This window comes from Ascochyta rabiei, chromosome 4 (genome assembly GCF_004011695.2).
Source record: "Ascochyta rabiei chromosome 4, complete sequence".
In the NCBI taxonomy this organism is placed as follows: domain Eukaryota; kingdom Fungi; phylum Ascomycota; class Dothideomycetes; order Pleosporales; family Didymellaceae; genus Ascochyta; species Ascochyta rabiei.
Genome location: NC_082408.1, coordinates 406,004 through 427,547, shown reverse-complemented (window position 1 = coordinate 427,547; position 21,544 = coordinate 406,004). Strand labels below are relative to the sequence as shown.

The 21,544-nt window shown below is 55.2% G+C and overlaps 7 protein-coding genes across 8 annotated transcripts, besides 7 other annotated features; 4 read left to right on the top strand and 3 right to left on the bottom strand.

The window, feature by feature from the left end:
- Positions 1–358: 358 nt before the first annotated feature.
- Positions 359–389: a tandem repeat.
- Positions 390–863: 474 nt separating this feature from the next.
- Positions 864–892: a tandem repeat.
- A 1,863-nt stretch (positions 893–2,755) lies between these two features.
- Positions 2,756–2,777: a tandem repeat.
- A 206-nt stretch (positions 2,778–2,983) lies between these two features.
- On the bottom strand, positions 2,984–6,141 carry EKO05_0002556 (uncharacterized protein; the record flags this gene model as incomplete). The annotated part of the gene is made up of 4 exons (XM_059635938.1): positions 2,984–4,485; positions 4,539–5,102; positions 5,151–5,583; positions 5,632–6,141. 4 exons carry the CDS (start codon positions 6,139–6,141, stop codon positions 2,984–2,986), a joined length of 3,009 nt encoding a protein of 1,002 aa, XP_059491921.1.
- Positions 6,142–7,175: 1,034 nt separating this feature from the next.
- On the bottom strand, positions 7,176–10,543 carry EKO05_0002555 (Exoribonuclease II; the record flags this gene model as incomplete). The annotated part of the gene is made up of 3 exons (XM_038937947.1): positions 7,176–9,852; positions 9,994–10,316; positions 10,376–10,543. The coding sequence occupies 3 exons, from the start codon at positions 10,541–10,543 to the stop codon at positions 7,176–7,178; spliced, it is 3,168 nt and encodes a 1,055-aa protein (XP_038801153.1).
- Positions 9,903–9,929: a tandem repeat.
- Positions 10,544–10,943: 400 nt separating the features above from the next.
- EKO05_0002554 (uncharacterized protein) lies at positions 10,944–11,240 on the top strand (the record flags this gene model as incomplete). The annotated part of the gene is made up of 1 exon (XM_038945078.1): positions 10,944–11,240. The coding sequence occupies one exon, from the start codon at positions 10,944–10,946 to the stop codon at positions 11,238–11,240; it is 297 nt and encodes a 98-aa protein (XP_038801152.1).
- A 653-nt stretch (positions 11,241–11,893) lies between these two features.
- Positions 11,894–14,750, top strand: EKO05_0002553 (uncharacterized protein; the record flags this gene model as incomplete). Of its 2 annotated transcripts, XM_059635937.1 has the most annotated exons (5): positions 11,894–12,357; positions 12,418–12,754; positions 12,800–13,712; positions 13,762–14,016; positions 14,068–14,750. In XM_059635937.1, the coding sequence occupies 5 exons, from the start codon at positions 11,894–11,896 to the stop codon at positions 14,748–14,750; spliced, it is 2,652 nt and encodes an 883-aa protein (XP_059491920.1). The 2 variants fall into 2 exon arrangements, with proteins under 2 accessions (XP_059491920.1, XP_059491919.1); XM_059635936.1 differs by having other exon boundaries at positions 12,418–13,712.
- Positions 12,026–12,079: a tandem repeat.
- Positions 12,138–12,204: a tandem repeat.
- A 1,355-nt stretch (positions 14,751–16,105) lies between the features above and the next one.
- Positions 16,106–17,360, top strand: EKO05_0002552 (uncharacterized protein; the record flags this gene model as incomplete). Its single annotated transcript, XM_038937693.1, has 3 exons — positions 16,106–16,231; positions 16,288–17,115; positions 17,178–17,360. 3 exons carry the CDS (start codon positions 16,106–16,108, stop codon positions 17,358–17,360), a joined length of 1,137 nt encoding a protein of 378 aa, XP_038801150.1.
- A 598-nt stretch (positions 17,361–17,958) lies between these two features.
- Positions 17,959–18,017: a tandem repeat.
- A 221-nt stretch (positions 18,018–18,238) lies between these two features.
- EKO05_0002551 (uncharacterized protein) lies at positions 18,239–19,523 on the top strand (the record flags this gene model as incomplete). The annotated part of the gene is made up of 4 exons (XM_038938012.1): positions 18,239–18,335; positions 18,405–18,520; positions 18,591–18,773; positions 18,837–19,523. 4 exons carry the CDS (start codon positions 18,239–18,241, stop codon positions 19,521–19,523), a joined length of 1,083 nt encoding a protein of 360 aa, XP_038801149.1.
- Positions 19,524–19,751: 228 nt separating this feature from the next.
- On the bottom strand, positions 19,752–20,933 carry EKO05_0002550 (SET (Su(var)3-9, Enhancer-of-zeste, Trithorax) domain; the record flags this gene model as incomplete). Its single annotated transcript, XM_038945077.1, has 1 exon — positions 19,752–20,933. The coding sequence occupies one exon, from the start codon at positions 20,931–20,933 to the stop codon at positions 19,752–19,754; it is 1,182 nt and encodes a 393-aa protein (XP_038801148.1).
- Between the last annotated feature and the right edge of the window lie 611 nt (positions 20,934–21,544).

Below are 21,544 nucleotides of genomic sequence, written 5' to 3'. Positions count from 1 at the left end.
CAAGTGACGTTCTACGGGTTGCTTTGCTGGGTGGCTGGATGGTGGGGGGTTGCGGGGTGGCTGTATCTTGTCTGTGGATTGTCTGTGGCTTGTCTGTGGATTGTCTGTGGCTTGTCTGTGGATTGTCTGTGGCTTGTCTGTGGCTTGTCTGTGGATTGTCTGTGGCTTGTCTGTGGATTGTCTGTGGATTGTCTGTGGATTGTCTGTGGATTGTCTGTGGCTATGTCTGCGACTCCATTGCTTGAGAGTAACAGATATGCATTTCCCTTCCGTCTCTCAAGGATCTGGGAGCTAGCGTTGGGGGAGAAAGAAAGCAGGATGGCGCAGGATGGAGAGCACGAGCACGGGTGAATTCCAGGAGAGAGAGAGAGAGAGAGAGAGAGAGAGAGGTGTTGAGCGAGATGTTTGAAATTCTCACGATATGCTCATTGCACGTACGTTCCGGCTGTCGGGCTGTAGGAGACGCTGTTGTTGCTGACTACGCACGTCTGCGTCCCTCGTCGCTACGGTGCGGTGCAGCAGTGCGTTGATGGACGAGCCCTGACCAGGCCAGATCATGTTCGCCTGCCGTCTGGGCAAGAGCAGCGTCCAGACCCAGGGGGTGACACGACTCGAGGTGCGAGTTGAATGCTGCGTCAGCTGGCAGTCAGTGCGGCTGCATACGTGAAGCGGCCAATGCGAATTCTTCCGTCGCGGCAGGCATGGTGGGTTGGCTTGGAGCAGCAAAAGGAAGGGACGGTGTAGGGTAGGGGATGGGATGCAGGACTTCTCGGCAAGAGTTGTAAGAGAGTGGCCTTGAGACGCGCTGGGTAGATCGCTCAGCGAGCTAATCTAGCCTGGGCGGGCCGGTCCTGGCGGCGACAGGTGGTACGTGGTGATGGTGGTGGTGGTGCATGGCGATGAGACTGTCGTCACCCTGCGTTGTTAGCCTAGACGGCAGGGAGAAAGAGACAAGTCTTTGCCTCGACGTGCTTCTCTGTTCTCGTGTCCATCAACCTGCCGCGGTCCTGGCTGTTCCGCCATCCCTAAACAGCAGTCAGTCACACTCGTATCTGCAGGTTTGATACAGACCACTACTACACCCGGCAGCGCGTGGAGGATCCCTGATGCTGGCTCGGGGGGCTCGAGGTCGCCGACCACAGCGAGCAGGCGCTGCAACTCGAGGCCTATAGCCTGCATCGACGTTTCAATAGCGTACCTCCTCCAGTCCACCAGATCTCGCGCTAGTCTGATCCGTAGCGGCTCAGGGCGCTGATGCTGGCCGCGGACGCAGGTGGTCGTATGTTGGGCTGGTTGCACCGGGGTTTGTGCCAGGGAGATTGGACTTGTCCACCGGGTCTGACGGTCCGATCGTGTGGAGCCTTGTGCTCAAGCAAGTCCAAGTTGTTCATTGGGTACCAAGATCTCAATGCCCCCACCTGGTCAGTGTCAGCGAAATCGAAAGGCCAAACCACGGACGAGATCTCGACCCACTGCCCGTGCTCCGCGCTGCGCTTCCTGCAAAGGGCTGTCGGAGGCAGATACCACTCCTGGCAGGTGCGAGAAAAAGCAACCCTTGTGCGGGCTATGCAAACTGGCATGTTTGGTATTCGATCCTGCAGTGGACCGCTGTTGGTTGGTTCCGATCCTTTCGACGCCTACCAATTGGTGTTTTCTCGCTTGCTAGGTAGGTCGCCGACAACGCGCTTCGAACGTTTGTAGCCACGTTCTAACACATGCACCACCCCGGTCCAGAATGCAAAACAAAGTCTCATGAGAGCAGGCTGTCGTAAGTACCGATCCAGTTGCTGTGACATGTGTATGATGCATCTTCCCGGTTGTCTTCCTTCCATCCGAGGACAACTCATTGGACTGCTTCACTTTGTCGAAGCTGCAGCGGAGATCATGAGTCCAACGCCACGAGGTCATGTTACGTGCGAACAATCACTCACACGGTGGTTGAGCGTGGAGTACCTGTTCGCATCAACGGAGCGCCAGGTTTCCAGACCTGCAGGGGGGGGGGGGGTTCATAGGCCTACGCCGGCTCGCAAGGCTCTACGACACCTGTGGATTTCAGTACCCACGACGATCAATCAAGGTGCACGCGGGCGACACGCTCAGCTCGTACCGTGCGCGCCAACAAGGATGACTGGATCATTTGCGTTTCTGTGCTGTTGTGTAACGTGATCGAAAGATGGATCGCTTCTTGCATCGCGACCTAACTCGTGGATTTGACACCCCCGTACCCGAAGACCGGGGTCTAGCGTACCAGCGGGACGGATCGATAAGCGCAAGTGCAAGTGCATGCTGGTCGCAGGTGGCGCTGGGGCATGTCAGGGTGAGTACTGGATGAGGGTTTCTCGAATCGTCATGCATGTTTGTAGAGGTGCGATTGGAAGAGCGCCCTGCAGCAGTATGCACCTGGAATCCAAGCTGTGTTGCAGTTGATCAATATACCGTATGTGGTACTCGCTTCTTAATTGTCTAGTCGCAAACCGCGGTCACGCGAGACAGGATTGAACGGCGAGGCTGCGCGACAAGGACATGGCAGCCACCAAAGGCAAACATGTGCGTAGGCTGATATGACAAACGCCGATAGTTGAGTTTATGTATTGGATCGCTTATCATTGGATTTATGGGACTGTGAGCGCAGCAAAGTGGGGACGCAGTTGCTTTTGGTCAGTGGCTCCTCGATCAACCAAATGACGACAACTCCAATACACAACCAAAAAGGATCATGTCAAACACTGATGTCGAAACAAGAGCGATAGAGCCCGGCGGGCGGGGGGGGGGGGGGGCTATCTAGTTATTGTGCGCACGGTGAAGTACTTTGAATCTGAAGCTATTGGCCCTGTGCAGCGAGAATAGTTTTTAGTTCATCTTTCTGATGCACCGCTTGCAGTAGAATCAAACAACACACTGAAAGCCTCATAATATACAAGTGAATGCAGGAGAGAGAACGCCGACTCAGCGATGCACAAACCGAGGTGGAATAAGTCGCTACTCAGCCACCCCACCCACTCTGATCTACTGTCATCTGCTCAACACTTAATACATCGGTTCCACTGACGCCTGGATCTGTTGCATGTTTTGGGTGCAAGTACTGGTAGATCCTCTGCTGCTGCTGAGCGATCTGGTGAGGAAATGCCGGAGTGAGGTGTCCCTGCCCGGACATGGATGGGTGTAGTCTCCCAGATTCTAGGCTGTCTGTTGTTGGGGCTGCCGGATATGCTGACCACTGTGTACGCATGTCGTAAGGCCCGTTGTTCGAAAACGAATGATTCTTGTTTACGAGTGGTGACGAGTACGTAGGCCGAAGGAGGGGCGGGGTTGTCGCAGGCTGGTGCACAGACGGGCATGAGTTGTGTCTGAGCTGTGCTGCTGACATCTGATACTGCTTAGGCGATAGAGTAGGTTGCGTCCATCGTTCGGGAGGTTCGACATTGTCTTCTGTATCTGTTCCATGCTCTGGTCTTCCGTCGTTAGAGGTTGCTATCCGAGGTGATTCCAGATGCTCTGAATGAGGCGCCCGTGTCTGTTTCGATGGACGCCGTTTCGCGGAAAGTACCCCATCATTCCGACTGTGTTGCGATGGCGGCGCTGCAAGTGTCCTGGGCGAAGTCGGACTATTATCACAGCTTGGTAGCTGGTAGTATTCATGTGACGACGGCACACAATAACGTCCAAACGGCGATCCTTGAGACGATCCTAAAGTACTATGCGGCTCGTTCGAGATGGGAGCATTCCTATCCGAGCTTTCCAACTTTGTGTACGCCAGTCGGTCGACTTTGTCGTGCAATTGCAATTCCAGCTCTTGCTTCAATTGGTCCGGCGTTGTGGCTTCGCTCCCTGATCCTGTTGTGACGCATGCGAAAGGCGCAAAGTGCTCGTGTGCGTAGGATTGCAGGCCTGTTTCCTCGAGTAGCAACATGTTCGCATTGCCCATTACTGTGTCGTGTAGCGTTCCTGTGACACGGTCCGCCTCATCTTGAGCTGCGCATGCTGAATCGATCTTTTCAGGAGAATGACGTGTGCCAGTTGCCTCTATGTTCTTACGCAGCTGGTCCAGACCCCAGCTCAACTTTTCCACAGCCAAGCCTGCAAGCTGATGGACATCATTGTCTTGCAATTCCCTGAAGACGATGTAGGCTTGTTCCACCTTTCTCATGTGTGTGAGGTTACCAGTCTCTAGGGCATCTAGAAGAAGTATCATGGAGCTATTAAAGGCTTGTTGACCAATATTCCAAGAAACGAGCGATGCCGGAGCGCGTGTGTAGAAAAACAGAAAAGCGGATAATACACCTTCTGAGGATACTAGTACCAGAGACCGCCCACGCAATGGGGCCCGTATTGATGCAGTGGGTGAGGGCTGCGAACTTGGCGTTCTGTTCACGGACCGAAAAGAGGAAGAGAACCTCGTAGCGGCAGCTTGAGCACAGTCTGGATGTTTGTCGGTCCTCTGGCGATTCAAAAGTATGAGGTACGTATGAGTCTTGCAATAATACACTTCCAAAGGTGAGCATTGATCAAAAGACTGTTGTTAATACAAGGTGACATACCGGCAGCCATGACGCTCAATGGCCATTCGGGGAGTTCTTTGTCTTCATCCAACCATGACTTATCGAACTGGAGCGCCTCAGGCATCGTATCCAGAAGTCCACTCAAGAGGTCGGTGAATTCGTCTATCTTGACGTTGGTCAACCGATCACTGCTCAAAATCTGTCTGGCCATTATAGTAAAATGATTGGTGAATTCGCCGAACCTGAGCGTTCGCGGATCAGTCGTTAGCTCATGCGGAGGTGGACAGTCGCCAATGCCACTGATACCAAGTGGACGCCCTAAAGTCATCGAGTACTGTTCGTCCATGTGCAGCATCCACCACCAGAGAGTTTGGCGCAACGAACACTCTCTCTGAGTGGGTGGAGCCGGGTCGAGGTACTTAGGATGCCGGTGAAGACCAATGGCCTGGGCTAGCCGTACTGTTGTGCCAAACAGTGTCCAAGCATCCAGAAACCGGCCCGAGTTTGTCAAAAAGGGTCCCATCATGATGAGAGCTTCGATCGCTAAAAGTGAGGGTCTGTTCATGAACGAAGCTATGCGTAGAGCCTGCATCGAAGCGGCAACTAAACATCTGATCAGCACTGTTAGTTTCTATATGATAGCTTACTGACCATAGACATTGCCCCTCTGCGCTTCCGCATCTATCAAGCCAGCTTTCCACTGTTCACCCGATTGGTCCCAGACGGAGTGCTGTGCGCCCAGCGCTATGGCCGCAAACACCAGTGCCAGCATGTCGGGGCACATCCGGGCATTTCTCTCTGCGTCCGCGAGAAATCGCTCAATCTCACACTTTGTAAGCTCGATGGGTAGGTGAGGGAACGCGCAAACATATACGCGCTTTTCGAAGACGGCCAAGTACTCAAAGAGCTCCTTTCGTGCCGGAAGGATATCTAAGAGTTGTGGTATACACTGTTCTGGACCAGCTGGAAACAACGTCGCGAATGGGTAAGAAGCTGGTGTTTCTGGTGTGTACATGTCTGGGCCACGGGGCGTGAGATGTGCCAGAGATTGCACGTTGGGAGGCGAAAGATTGACAGCTGCAAACTTCTCTTATATTAGCAATTTCGTCTTGTTAATCACGAACTCACTGACATCTGCGATAACATTGGCAAGTCCAGGTGAACCAAAGTATATAGAGTCGGACCACTCCAAGCCTTGGAATCGTTTTTGTCGTGCTGCACGTCTCTTTATTGATGAGGCTCTGGTTCGGTCGCCCGGTTGGGATCCCGAAGACTGGTCGGAGTCGTCATCTTCGATAGATACTCTGCTGGTGCGTAGTCGTTCCTTCAGTCGTAGGTTCTCCGCGCGAAGTTTGCGCAGTTCGTAAGATTGCTGAATTGGTGCATAGTCACCTCCTTCTGCGACGAAGTGGCACTCTTTGGGTGCTCCGCGCGCGCAGCAGGCTGAGCACGGTTTGGTGCGGTCGCATTTGACTTTTCGTTCGCGACATTTGGTACATGATAGGAGTTGACGCGATTGCTGAGGCTGCTGCTTCCTCCTGGTCACGTCGATGGCTTGATCTACAGCAGTGCTGGTACGATCGTGCGAGAATGTAGACATGGTATAGTGGTCGTCGTCCGGGCTCGGGCTAAGAACTGACATGCAGGGTAACGGCACCGGTGTCGTCGTTGAAACCAATACGATGGATAATGGTCGGCTCGATCTAGCTCAGGGAGACTGATATATCACCACAACCGGTAGCTGGACAGTAAGACGTGGACGGCATTCAGCTGCTATGACAAGCAATTGCATATCGCTAGACCGGGAGTGGCTGAACCATAGTCTGTAGCATCTGATCAGTAATTGCGAGTGGTAGCCTCATTCACAGAGTTAGCTTCAAAAGAGGGTGGAGAATGTGCGCAGCGAAAGAGTGTCGGTTAACGCATGGAAAAGCCCTCATTGTAGTCATGGATCCAAATCCGTCATGTTGCAGTAGCTGTGCATCCGCTAGCCTCACCGTGTCTCAGTCGTACGAAAATATCGCCAAGGTCATAAGAAGGTTGTCGGGACAGTGCAAGGCACCTTTGGTACACAGATCTGGCACACTTTACCAGGGCCCGGTCCGCCGGGTCCACTCACCCCGGCCGTGCAGCATGCGCAGGTCTGGGCAAATCGGAACCTTTGGCCGTGCTCTTTCTCAATTTGCCAGATCACTCCTTGAGACGAAAACGCTATGCATCGCTCACGGCAGCATGTTGGATCCTTGTTGGATTGCCACCTGTTGCTAGTGCGCCGCTGGCTTTCGATGGCTTACAGGGATATTATTGATGTGCCTCGCCGGCCCGCTGTAACTGTTCGTTGCCGTCACGCTTTAAATTTCGCATTCCCCCGTGCCGCCCGTCTACCTAGCTTGTTGACAGTTGGTTTGCCAGCCACATCGCTTGTTGGGTAGTTTGGAATCCACCTGCGAAATCCACTGCGACCAGGGGACGAGTGTAGGCCTGCCACCCAGCTCCTCGCCGTCGTACCACACGCCTCCCCGCAGCCAAAACAAGAAGCTCGTGTGATTGGGTGAACGCGTGGGGCAATGACCCGAGCCTTGCAAATGACGCCAAGACCTCGGCAGACAAAGGCCTCTGAGATGCTGAAACGGTGATTGAGTTGCATAGTTCTCTTACCAAGTCCCTCGATTCACGTTACTCGAGACTGTTAGCTTCTCTGTTCAACAGTCGCACAGGCTTAACATAGATACGAGCATTGAACAAGTCCACGCTGTCGAGAGCGACTTCCCACTCATCACCCAATTGAGCGTCCTCTGTGTCCCGTATGGCCACTCTCAAGCCATATTCGGGCATGAGGCCAACAGCCATGGGCTTCAAACCACGCAGGTTTGCTCCCAAGTCAACGAACCGGATCCAGCATCTAAATGTAGTAGGCAGTTCAGCTTCGTTGTAATGCAGAGCGCGAAGGAAAGCCTGGGACACCCAGTGGTTGACTGCATTCCTTTGGGTTGTCGCGATCAGCTTCTCTCGGGGCGAGAGGGTAACGATCGATTCTTGGATCTGACGCTGGGTAAAGGGCAAGATACCATGCTGAGAGCCCAACTCGGCAGCGTTGTACTTCTTGCCGGTTTTCGCCTCGTACCGTACGGCAGCTTCAATCTGCCAGTGGGCGATCATATCACTAAAGCGCCGAAGCGGACTCGTCACTCTGACATAGCCGGAAACTCCTATCACCCTATGTGGTAGCGGGGACGTATGAGCAATGGCCCTACCAAGCGACTCCATGTATTGCATTGTCAGTCGAAGTGGCGGGTTCTGGTGCTTCTCCAAATAGTTCGACATGATGTTCTGCTTGAGCTCCTCAGAGGGTGCTCTGTTGACGTTGGGTGGAGCGATGGATCCTCTAAACATGACAGGTATTCCTCTTTCGCCACACCAGGACGCAGCTGTAGAGCAGCCCAACATCATGATCTCTTCTACAATATTGGTAGCGTTCATGTCGAAGCGCAAGAATCCTTTCGGAGCAGCTTTGGTAATCTCAATAATGGGATCGCCATGAATGAAACGTGATGCGTCGGTAGAAGGGGCATTCCAGGTAAGGCCTGGCTGTTCTGCGCTTTCGAAAACACGTACGCTTGGTGAGCTGTTGAACATGGAAATGCCACCACGTTCCTGTCGCTTCCTCGAGAGTAGCTTTGCTACTGCGTAAAGGTCTCGCAACTCCTGAAGCTGGCTAGGATTGATTGTTGGAGGAATGCGAGACTCGCTGCTGGTCGCTACGTTGGCACCAACTACAAGCCTTCGTCTCTCGCCTTTGGGAGTTTCTCCCAAGTTCGATGCCAGTTCTGACGGAGTGATTGAGACTGGATTGCGGATTGTACCATGCGAGATGTTCGTTTCAAGGACATCTCCTCGACGGTCGACTCGGGAACTAAACGTGATCACCGGTCGGTTACGCTGAAGACTAAAGTAACCGTCGGTGGCCCATTTAGGTAACATTGGAAAAGTTCGCTCTGGTGTATACACAGTCTGGGTCATGTGTGCGGCTAGACTGGAGAGCGTATGTGTCTTGCCGAAGAAGGCGGTCGGATTCGCTACATGAACATGGACCCAAAATTCCGAGTCGGCACCTTTGACTTTTTCTATCGAGATGCCATCGTCAATCTCTTGGGCCCCAACATCATCTATGCAATAGACGTTTGTGGATCCCCAGTCGCGGCGAACGCCAGCCATGGAGTCGCGGAAGTCGGGCGTGACTTGAAGTAATTTTGCTTTGCTGTTCAGTAGCTCCAAGTTCCGCGAGAGTCGAACGGTTGGGAGCATGAGTTGTTCGTCGTAGATTGTGCGGTTCTCGTAGGGCGTAATCACTCCAATTTCCTGCAAGAACACTAGTCCCGTCGCACGGCGGATCAGGTCTGCTTGTGATTCATGTTCAGCAGGGTGCTGTATGACTCCTGGCTTGTAGCAGCCGGTAGCAGCTACGAGATCCGCACAGGCAGAGTGCAGACCGCCCATGTTCTGAAATTGGTTGTTCAATACCCAGGCTTGCAAGAAGGTAATGATCTCGCTGTCGGTTTTGGAGAAGGCTTCGTCGGTTACGGCTTGCAGTCTGGGGGAATCGGACGCGTGTGGATTTCGGTTTTTGCTTGGCCCAAGTCCGCCCGAGGCGGGATCGCGGTTCTTTCTGCTCTTTGCAATCAGTCTGCGGGCCTTTTGGAGAAATTGCAGAACATTCTTCGCCCCTTTGGTACGCGTCACAGTGGCGGTATTTGACTCGGTTGCAGTCTTTGCCAGGTACTCGAAATATTCCCGGATCCATTCATGGACCGTCTCAACGACCTGGACATCGTTCTTGGGACGGATGGCGAAGACATTGGTCAGACGGTGACTGCGTTGGTCAGAACGGAAGCGGAAGGCATTGTGGTTCAGGGCTTTCCGCACTGCCAGGAGGTCTGACGAAGACGGAGTCCACGCAGCGTCGCCTCGAGCCAGCAAGGTTTTGGCAATCTGGGCAAGCGTCATCATACGAGTGCGGCTGCTGTCGGCCAGCACAGCGTAGGCAGTGTCCAGGACGGGGGCATTCTTGCGGTAGACGGCTTCAGATTCTTCCGCGAGGCTGTCAAGAAGCCGCTGCACGGGAGCGGCGACGTCGGCAGGTACGTGGACCTCGCCCTTGGGGTTGGCCTTGTCGGGGTCTGTGGGCAAAAAGGGCACGAGAGGTCGCAGCAGCGCAGGGCTGATGCAGCCTGGGATGGCAAAGGAGATCTGGGCGAGATTCGAGTGGGCCCATTTCCCGTTGATGGTGTAGAACTGGCTGTCCGTGTCGAGCTGCTGGACGAAGACGGCGAGGATGGGTTCGCGGCCGGACTGCCTGCGTAGGGTCAGCGATGTCAGCAATCCATCACATCTCATCTCCTTTCATCTGATGTGGTCTTGTCTGATCTGGTCCGCACGCGTACCAGGTAGGGTAGCGGTACAGCAGAGGGACACTCCACAGAACCAAAAGACTTACGACAGCTCTACCACGTCTCCAGGCTTCAGGAATAGACCGATGGTGATCAGGTCCTCGCCATCGTCCTCTTCGCCGGCAAACCACCGGTCGCCCTCAGTCTGGTCGTCGGCCGCCGACGCACTCGAGACCCTGGACACGTTGTTGTAGATCTCGCCGTTGGCCGGGTGCTTTTCGAACGCAGACAGCGTCTCTTCGCTGGGACCGCCGTGCTGCGCCTGCCACTGCTCGAGATGGCTGCGAACGGCTAATTGTGGCGGCCGTGCAATGAACAAGGGGTCTACGGCAGGATCGACGGGCGTGGGCGTGACGAGAGACTGTGCGCGCTACCTGCTGTCAGCTCCGTGCATCATGAACAGCGTTTCGTGCGTGGGTGAAGCCATACCAGGGCGGAGGCGTGGAAGGCGCGCCCGGGCAGCGGCCGCGAAAGTTTTACAGCCGAACGGAGGTTACGAGACGTCTGCAACCGCGCACTTCTGTGGCTTTGGACGGCAAGACGCCATTGGCATCGCAGGCAAATATCGCCCGACAGCCACAGCGAACGTGGATGCATGTTTGGAACGAGGGGGGAAAAGGTGGACGATGCCGGCCGGCTTGGAGGCGCCGGGCGTTGGTGATGCATGCGCTCATCGACAGCGCGACTACTCTTACCATATACGCACTAGCGCCTGCACGAACTCACATGTTCTTCTGACCTCCGAGAGCTCCGCACAACACCGCCCTTCCCTCCACACCCGCAGATTCCAAAAGGTAAGCCACGTCCACATCCCTCGTACTTCACCATTCCTTCTCGTGATGTTTTCCAATATAGCATGTATTATCCGACTGTCGCTTCGGCGATGGCCTGCGGAACACCTTCTTTTGGCTGATCAGAAAATTTGCTCCCCGTCACTTGCTGCTTTTGTCCTCGCGCGCACGATTCTAACGCGCCACAGCACCTCGTAGCACGCAACATGGCATCCTCGAAGCCTCCTGCAGGTCACTTCACAATCTTGTATTTTGCGGCTGCCTCAACTTTCACTGGCAAGACCACAGAGCATTTGCCCGCCCCGCTCCGCGTACGCCATCTGTTTGCCAAGCTCGACGACACGTATCCTGGCTTCAAGGAGCGCGTGCTGAGCAGCTGTGCTGTCACTGTGAATCTCGACTATGTCGACCTAGACGACGATGACGACGGTGCCTCATGCGTGGACATGGAGATCAACGCAGGCGACGAGGTGGCCATCATACCGCCTGTCAGCTCGGGCTGAAGTAGAGTAGAGAGATGCAACTCCGTGAAGTCAACCAAACAGCATGTCCTCGTGTCGTGCGCATCGTCAGAAGGGTAGGTCGAAGCCAAGCTGCAGGAATTGCTTAAGCGCTGCTGTGGAGGCCGTCATTGCTTGACGTGATGCTACATTTCCCAATGTTAAGGTAGACCAAGCAGGGCTTCTGTCAACGGGTCGCCGCTCGTCAAACGGCGTGTGACCTTTCGCACGTGCAAAGTTTTCATGGTGTCGAAAGCATGGGATTTACCAAGCTACGCGTGCATGAGGTTCTGGCGTGCACGAGGTTCTGGCGTGCACAAGGTTCTGGCGTGCACAAGGTTCTGGCGTGCACAAGGTTCTGGCGTGCACAAGGTTCTGGCGTGCACAAGGTTCTGGCGTGCACAAGGTTCTGGCGTGCACAAGGTTCTGGCGTGCCCAGAAGTGTATGGTGGAGGGATACGAATCTCTTCGTGTGCCTTGTTCTCCCCTTCGTGATAGCGCGTAATGTTCTGTTGGTCTCACCACCTCTGCGTACGCAGTCAATGTCATGTCCCCAATCCCTTGAAAGAGGCCTAGCGCGCTCGACGGACTCTACGACGCATCGTCGCAGCTCCCACTCACCGAACTTCCGACCTCGGCACCTCCAGCGCAATACCATGTCGGCGCCCATAGATCCTGCCTTGTTCTCGCCATTCGATGGCAAAGACAACGCACCACCGCAATCATACGCGACGCAACCCCCGCAGAATGTCGGCCACCCGTACTATCTGCCGGCGTCAACGCCACAGCAGCAGCCCGCGCAGCCCCAGCAGTCCGCGCAGCCCCAGCAGCCCCAGCAGCCCGCGCGGCCATCGCACCCGCCGCCCAGCAACAGCGTAGATCCGGCGCTGCACCAACCCTCGGCGAATACGCCGGACGGCGACCACGACGACTACGAACAAGAGGACGAGGGCGAGCACGACCACGATGGCGCCACGCATGCAACCCCAGGCTCCGCCAAAGACGCCGGCGACTTCAAGCGTCCGCGAGCATGTGACTCGTGTCGCGGGCTCAAAGTGCGCTGCGACCAAGAGCGTCCGGACGTGTCCTGCAAACGGTGCGCAAAGGCCGGGCGGCCCTGGTAGGGAGGGCACTATCCGTGCGCAAGCACTCACAGAGCACTGGGACTGACTTTGCTGAGCATCACCACGCCCCCGACCAGGAAGCGTCAGAAGAAAGCCGACAGCCGTGTCGCCGAGCTAGAGCGCAAGATTGATGCCTTGACAGCCACACTGCACGCTCAAAAGTCGGGCGCTCCCGACATCAGACATCACGGAGGCCTGCCCCAGCATGACGGCAACACGCCCGCTACATCCATGCCCGAGGGCTCCTTCCGCATGGGCACCATCGCCCACGAATGGTCGAGTCCCGTCCAGAGCGGCTACGCAAGCATCCCTCCGGGTTATGGGCCGGCACAGACCATTCAGCGAGGGCCAGAGGCCAAGCGGAGAAAGGGAAACGGCGGCCACAGCCACGCGGTAGGTGCATCATCTGCGCAAACCAACGTCATCTCACACAAGCAGACCATTCCTGAGGACATGGATGCCATCCATCGCGACCTTGCCGAGCACCCTGAGATGAAGCGCAACGGAAAGAGCCGGCTCCACCCTGATCATTCACACATCAACACGCTGATCGACTCCCTCGTCACCCCTGAGCTTGCGGAGCGTGTCTTCCTCCGATACGTAAACGAAATCTGCCCCCACTTTCCCGCGGTTCCCTTTGCTCCTGGAACCACGGCTCGAGACGTTCGTGAGAAAAAGCCATTGCTCTTCCTGTCGCTGCTGGCTGGATCGTCGCACGGCAGCGCAGAGCAGCTTGTTTCGCAGGATGTACAGCGCGAGCTAACCAGAATACTCAAGGATCAACTTGCCGACATCATCTGGCGTAACGGAGAGAAGTCGCTTGAGATTGTCCAGGCTTTACAGGTCGCCGTGTTGTGGTACCGACCGCCTTTGCACTTTGAGCAACACAATTTTTATATGATGGTCAACTGCGCTGCTGTAATGGCACTGGACCTGGGCCTGGGCCGGAAAGCAACGCCCAATGTGATGAGGCTATCCATAGGCCCCTTTCGAAGGTATCACCCCAACTCAAGCGGCATCGACGCCCGGCGCACATTCCTCGTGTGTTACTATCTCTGCATGAGCATCACGATGGTGCTGCGACGGCCAATACTTCTTCGATGGACAAAGTACATGGAAGAGAGTGTCAAGCTTCTTGAAACCTCGCCAGATGCATTCCCTTCGGACAAGCTGCTGTGCCAGCAAGTGAAGATGGCGCACATTGGAGAGAGCATATCCGTTCAGTTCTGTATGGACGATCCGTCTGTTGAAGTTGTCATCTCCGAGCCTAAAGTCATCTACGCGCTCAAGATCTTCGAGAATGAGCTGCAGCAGCTCAAAGACGAGAACGCTAAGATGGGTGAAGTTGACCGTAAGCTTCACTGGAACTTTGTTGCAACATCAGCTAACGAAAGCTCAAGCTACCCTTCGATTGGGCGAACACGTGACGAACCTCTTCCTCCACGAAATTGCTTTACATCAGCACCAGAGTGCCGCTGACTTCCAACCGCCCTTCCCACTCGAGGCTTTGTCGCCGGCTGTGGTCAAGAAAGACGCGCCCATAGGACCAGCACACATTGGCGCATTAGGCGAATGCCTTACGGCCACGCACGGTATACTGGACACAATCCTTAGCATTCAGCTGGACATCCTGTTGACGTTTCCGGTGATTTTCTGTAAGCTGCAACCGCCCTGATTCACTCAAGTCCCTACTGACGAGTGTGTAGGTGTGCGCGCCATCTATGCCATTGTATGCCTCATGAAGATGTGGGTCTCGGTGACGAGCTCCGGTGAAGTCAGCAGCATTATCAAGAAGGAAGACTTGCAGATTGAAGTGTACACCGAGCGTTTAGTCACCATGTTCAACGCGATCGTTTCTCGAGATGCTCAGTCGCCTCACGGGAAGTTCTATTTTGTAGCCAAGCGCTTGCAAGAGCGGTTTGCACAAATCAAAGAAGGAACCTCCAGATCCGAACAAGCGGACTCGAGCGAGGTGTCCCGGCGCCCCTCAAACGACGGTCCTCAGCCTCCTTCTCGTCATTCTTCAACTAACCAGACACCACTCCATCTGCTGTCTGAAGTTGCTATGGGCAGCAGCAACTCCGGCTCATCGCAGACGCAAACGCACGCCCATAGCCGCTCTCAACAACAAGCACAAGCCGCATTGCAAGCACACTCACACGCCTCGCAGCACCCTTTGCAGCACAACTGGTACCCGGATATGCCGGCACAGTCGCATCCTCCCGATATGATGGGCATGCCACAATCTAACTTTGACTTGAACTTTGACTTTACCCAGTTTGATCTGGGAACGGGCTCTGATGCAGACCTATCGGCACTGTTCATACCAGACTCAATATTGTGGAGCTACCCGACAGACCCAAACACTCAGGGCTATAGCGGGTTTTAGTCTATGCAAACCTGCGTTCGGCACAGTCTTCACTTTAAGCTATCAGTTCCAGAGCGTTACAAGCGAGTTAGGTACCTGTTACTTCCGTATGCGAATGTAACATTATTGCCGCGGTCTGTCCAACTGCATCAGGTTTGGGACAAAAGAGGATTGAATAAAGCACATTACTGTTGACAGCTGCGCCGAATCAGACCACCTCGAAGAACCATCCATCCGCCCTTTCACACATCGTACCTTGGCAACAGATCGGTTTAGCTGCTTTCAAAAGACGAGGGACGACCCATACCAGCGCGGAGAACGGGCACGGCCCAGGTTTGCGGTAAGCTATGCAGCACGTGTAATCGGCTGCTGCATGCGCCCTCGAATCGAGTAGATTAGTGGTCATTCATCCCCATTGCGATATTTAGCAGCCAATGTCCGCTGCCGCATTTATGCAATTAAGCGCCTATGCGCCCCTTGCCACTACTAGCTCTGGGCATTTTGCTGCAGTTATGCGGCGCGCTTCAGTTCCTCCACCAAATGAGAACACACGGCCTGCGAAATTCAGCTTGCGCGAAGGATGCTAAACCTAGCTGACCATGGGGCCTTGCGGCGCCCGCCAGCGCAGACCGGGCTATCAATATCACGCTGCATCGAAGAGAGATTGTCCTGCTCAAAGTGTTCGACTACGAGAGATGCGGGACGATCGGATGTTCTCCGGCTTTTGTTGCCCTAGCTGAGAGTGTCCTTGACCGCCAAACAATACGCCATGCGAAAGAAAAAATCACAAGGTCATCAACGGTGAGATCGTCGTAGACACGACCCGGCGGACCGTTCAAGCCCTGACACTGAGCCGGGTACGACCATTGACAGGCTGGGAGTAGGTAAGATATGGCTGGTCACTCACGGCTCGACGAGTGGCAGACGAAGCGGGTTGCATCGCGCTAAACCACGAGGAAGCCGCTCCGAGGGCGAGGTGAAGGGCCTGGCGCTAAACGCTCATGTCAGTGCGCAGCAGCATCCTTCGAGAAGCCTGATAGAGGTGCCGCACTAGATCCATCAATCACTTGTTAAAGACGGCTGCGGCGCATTTGTTTGTACCCTCGACCACCTTGCGACCGCCCCAGATCTTGACAATTCAGTGCCATACCTTGCCCAGACCAGTCCAACTTGCTTGACCTTGACTGCAAGTTGACAGCTGGTTGTGCTGGCTATCCAAGGCGTGACATCACACAAACGGCCCACATAACGGACCAGTCCCTATGTCGCTCAAGGTTGAGGACTCCGTGCCCCCACCGCACCTCTTTCCGGATAGGTCTGCTACATGGCCCAGTTCCTATAGTACTCAAGCTTGTCCGCTAGGCTCATCACCCGCGATGAAGTCGCCCCGACCGACCCATAATTACAGGCGCACACAAGAGAGTCCCATATCTTCGCATCACATCGATAACCTACCGGCAACGGGCTGGTACGATTCCGCTGTCACAAACTCAGACTATCAGGTTGGTCTCGTACATGAATCAGTGTTGGATAGATGGCTGACTTAATGCTTGCGTAGTACACCTATGAGCATTACCTCGCTCCTCGCTCCTCAGTGGCTCTGTCTTCACCCACGCCTGCATTTTCGCAAGCAGCACAGGTACCATCGTCAGTAACACACACCGAGACATCAGTAAGGAAAATATCTCCATTAAGGGGCTACCCCCAGCGCTCGTCACTTAGTGGCCTTGTACAGCAATCAGTTGAACTACCGCCAGCTTCAGAGGCAACATCACAGCAATCACCGACACGTCTCAAAGTTGAATCGCATGATCAAGAGTCTTCCCATGGCAGCTTCTCCGTGTTACAATCCGTTCCAGGCATGTCATCATGGGCTGTTGATTCGTTGGGGATACACACGCCAACGTTACAGACCAACTCGTACTACGCCAACTTTGCCCAGCACATACGGGGTCCTCGTACCGGGGAGACGACTGCAGAGCTCCTTCTGAATGCGCCGCAACCGCGCCGTGTTTTTACTCCTATTGCGCCACAGCCCATCGATACCCCAAGGTCGATGGCTGCGAAAAGATCAAGGGATGATGACGAAATTGTGGAACTGTCAAAGAGGAGGCGACGGTCAGAGTCGACCACCTCTACTCAGCTCGAGCTTACTGAAGAGGACAAATTGCTGCTAAAGCTCAAGGAGGAAGAATCCATGCCGTGGAAGGAGATAGCAGCGCGGTTTCAACAGGATTTGGGCAAACAGTACCAAATACCGGCCCTCCAGATGCGACTGAAGCGGCTTCGAGAGCGGATGCGAGTTTGGAGTGATGTGGACGTCAGAGCGCTTCGCATGGCACACGAGTACTGGGCGCATAACAAGTTCGACATTGTTTCTGAAAAGGTAAGTCTCGACCACGACCACAACCACATGCGAGTTCTAGGTTCTGATCTGACGGCATGTAGATGCTCGAGTTTGGCGCTCAAGAGAAGTGGACAGCTCGCCAGTGCGCGCGCAAGTGGGCAGAGAGCGATGCAATGCCTACACCTGTGCCGCAGTACGACCAGCACCCCCAACACACGTTCACGCCGTACTCAATGAGCCCTTCGGAGCCTGCGACTTCGTTCCTTCCGTACATGCATTCTTGACAATGTGGCTGGCAACACGAACACGTGAACACAGGATCCAGGGTGGCGTGGCGGCGTTTGTGGGTGGGGGACACAGTGGACTCACGTGACGCTTCTGCGCACCTTTCCATGTCTGCTTTCTATGCCTTACAGTGCATTTTTGTTTCGATCCTGAAGAGAAAGGCTTCTTCTTCACTTTGTTAGGAACAGGGCTGGCGCATTGGCCTGTTGGCGCATTGACCTGTTACCGCTCGCTGTTCTGTTCTATACCCTCGCTTGCATATGCCGCTGTAGGTAGTTGCGGGCATTTTGTACACTCTGTTCTAGCGCAAAGCACGACCAGGACCGCAACGTCTATGAATGAACGAGATTCCAGATTTCAGATGGATCAGCAGGCACGGGATGGGAGGCGGGTGAGGCCAAGATGGGGGTGAGGGTGGTGACGCTGGTGGTGTTGGTGTTGCAGGCAGCCGTCAGGCCTGTCCTGCAGAGGCAGACGTTGACCCCAGGCCAACAGGCAAGCGTCATGCAGGGCTGCCAAGGCGGATGAGCTCCACGCAACCACAAGCGTGAGGACGTGAACGCTCCAACCATCAGACGCATGCCCGGCGCTATCAATAGCACAAGCACAAGCACAAGCACAAGCACAGCACAAGCACAAGAACAAGCACAAGCACACTCGCACTCGTACTTGCAGCTCCCCCTTCACCCACAGCTCCCCCTCCACGCAGGAGCATCCCTTGCATCACCCCTAAACGCCGAAACAAGCCACGCTCGTCACTCGTACGCTGGTGCTCGAGACCGGCACCCCTACCGCGGCCCACGACTGCCCTGCCTCCCTCCCCCATCGAGACAGGCCTCGCACTCGCACAGCGTGGCCGGCGCATCCCGCTCGCGCCATGAAGTTCAACCTCTTCCACATCCTCGGCGATGTCTCGCACACGTCGTCCAAGCTCATCCTGATATGGGCCATACACGCCAACAGCAGTTCTGAGGGTGAGTTGTCGGCGTCGTCCTGGGCTGCGTGAGGCACCGTGAGGACGTTGCTGACTAGACGTGCAACAGGTGTGTCGCTCATCACACAGGCCCTCTATGCCCTCGTCTTCTGCACCCGCTATCTCGACATCTTCACCTCGAGTGCCACCAAGGATGCCGAGCACACGTGGAACTTTACTCTCAAGGTAGCATCTCTACACTCGCTACCCCCACCGGCACGGCTGCATCCTTGACGCACTCGCTGACGCCTCCCAGATCTTCTACACCCTCTCGTCCTTCTACATCATCTTCCTGATGACGAGCGTCTACGCCCGCACACGTGAGCGCGAGAAGGCCTGGAAGCTGGGCATGTACTGCCTGCTTGGCGCTCTCGTCGTCGCCCCCGTATGGTACCTCATCTTCTCCAACTATGTCATCGGCCGCAACACCTTCATGAAGGTACCTTATCCCTCCCCCCGCCATGGCCTTCGCCTCGCATCATCCCTCACTAACTCCATCCAGCTCCTCTGGGTCTTCTCTGAGATCCTCGAGTCCGTCTGCATCATCCCGCAGCTGCTCCTGCTCCGCCAAACCACGGTCCCCACCGTCATCGATTCCTTCTACCTCGTCACTCTCGGTACCTACCGCTTCCTGTACATTCTAAACTGGATCGTCCGTGGCGCCAACGAATCTGGATATCGCGACCCCACAAGCTGGGTCTGGGGCACAATTCAAACTGCGTTCATGATCGACTTCGCGTGGGTGTACTGGACACGCCAACGCGTCAAGTTGAGACAAGGTGGTGTCGTTGATTCTGAAGATCTGGGGAGGGGATGGCTCGTAGGCAGGTTGGCAGGCATGGGTAGGAAGAGCGCAGACAACTTTGACCACGACGAGGAGTCTGGGCAGCAGGCAAGGAACGAACAACCCACCAACAAATGGGGTAGGCGGGGAATCAGCGTCTCTGCAGATGAGGGCGTCCTGGATGCGCCAAAGCGCAACGGAGGCGTAGATCGGGACTCCGAGACACAACCGCTGGCTGATCCTGCTGCATTCGAGGACGATGAGAGTGACGATGATGCGTCCCCTGCCGCGGCTACGGGTTCGAGCGAGGCGGCTGCGCATCAGAGCGGGGTAAGGAGAGATGAGTGGGATGATGATGTCGATGTCGATGAGGATGCAAAGGCGCATCATGTGACTACGATCTGATCCTGTTAACAATGCATAGGTGTTGTGTTTAGCAGACGCGTGAGGTGCAGTATGCCTTCAGCAGTTTCGTTATATGATACTCAAATTCGACCGCCTTTTCACTCAAGATTGTCGCGCCTGTTTCGATGAACATGGAGTCTTTTCTGCCATCAAAGGTCGAAGCTCGAGCAAACTAATGCGGGGAGCAAGGCGTGGAAGCAAGGTGACTTCAGGGTCCGATGCAATTCATCACACCGCCTCACACCTCACACATCTACAATCAAACCCCCAGTTTCTCTTCAACCTCATCATCCTACTTGCTCTACTCAGCTTTCTTTCCTCTCCACTTAGATACGTAATGTTCAGCTCGTCACCCTTCTGAATATCCGTTGCAGCGCTGAAGAGCCACACCCGGCCTTGCCTGTTCTTGTCCACGTTGGGGGCGCACGAGTGGTTAAAGTAGCTTGCCGCCGGCCAGCATCCGTAGCCGAAGAACTCGGATCCGTCGTCCTCGAGCGAGCGGATGCCGAACGAGTTATGCGAGTCACGCGAGGAGAAGAGGAAGATTGTTTCCGGCGTGACGAGCGGTAGGAGGGGTGCGGGTAGGATGGCAAGGAGGTGGAGGTAAGAGCGCACAAAGGCTTGGAGGTCGTCGGTGCTGTGGTAGGGTGTTACGTCGTCGGCGAGAGCGAGCATGTTCTCCCAGGCCTGTGGACTGTTGTAGCGCCAGACGATGCCGCTGACGCAGAAACTCATGACGTCTGGGGAGATGCGTTGTTGGAGCGCTTTCTGCACGGCTCGTCGGTGCTGTTTCGTGATGGGCAGCGGCTCGTTACCTTCGGTGCCGTGGTCCGCAAGTTGTGCAGATCTGGCCTGCTCAGCCTCTCTTGCCGTGCGTATCAGTGCTGCCTGAGTAGCAACACTGTCCCACGCCTTCTTGATCTCTTCGCTTGTCGGCCGTGGCAGATCAGCATCCACCATCTCGTTGTCCTCCTTCGCTCTACTCTTGACGAGCTTCTCCACAGCGGTCCAAGCCTGCACCCCAGCTTCCTCGTTCCATTGCCTCCACATCTCCTGACACTCTTTCGAGCAGAAGGCAAATCCCACTATCTGGTCTCGTACACTCAGATCCCGGCCATCTTCATACTCGAAGCATTGTCCACACACTTCACGTCTGTACTCGCGCAGCAGAACGGAGAGTGTCAGGTCGTCTGATCGCCAAACGAGACCGCCCCGTGGTATGCTTTGAGTCGCGAAGACGGCGCGGCCTGCAGTCGGTGTATTGCGGATCTCAAAGAGGGGCGTAGTGGGAGCACCAGTGGGGTGGGGGCTTGGGATCTCGACAAGCGGTGCGGAGGAGACCGAAGAGGACCGGGAAATGCTACATGCCGACGATGCTGTAGTCGAGGTGGGCTCATCGGAGCGGTACATCGTGGGTGGCGGATAGCTGAAAGGCGACAACGCTTCGACGTCAGTGAAGAGCTGGATGTTCAGCTATATCGCTGGATGATCAATAATGCGTAGCGATGGCGAACATGCAAAGCCTTTGCACCGGAACACGCTTTGCAGAGGTGATGCAAACAATGCTCACTGCATGGAGAATCTGCGATCAATTGCGAACGTCACGTATACCAGAGTCGGAAAGAAGTGATGGAAGGAACGAGGCCATGATATGTCTAGTGTTGCTTGGAGTGTATTGGGCAGTGGCGAGGTATGAGTGAACATGTACTTTTGCATGGGCCACAGGCATTTTCACATCGTGCCTGCTGGCTAGACCCTGAAATCGAAGGCGGGGTGGGTCGCTTTCTTAGCGCATGCAGTAAAGTTAATGCACACGCCACACTGAACATGGACCAAGCAAGGTCACCGTGCCAAAGCCAACAAACGTTGCTCTGCAGTCGTCAACATCGTGTTGCCGATCGTCTGAAGAGCTGATGATCACTATGTCGCTACGCTTCTCCACGGAGGATGAGCACCCCACCCCGGAAGACTGCCGATAAACGAGCGTCGGCGTTGACAACTACCGGTTACAAGACGGGTCT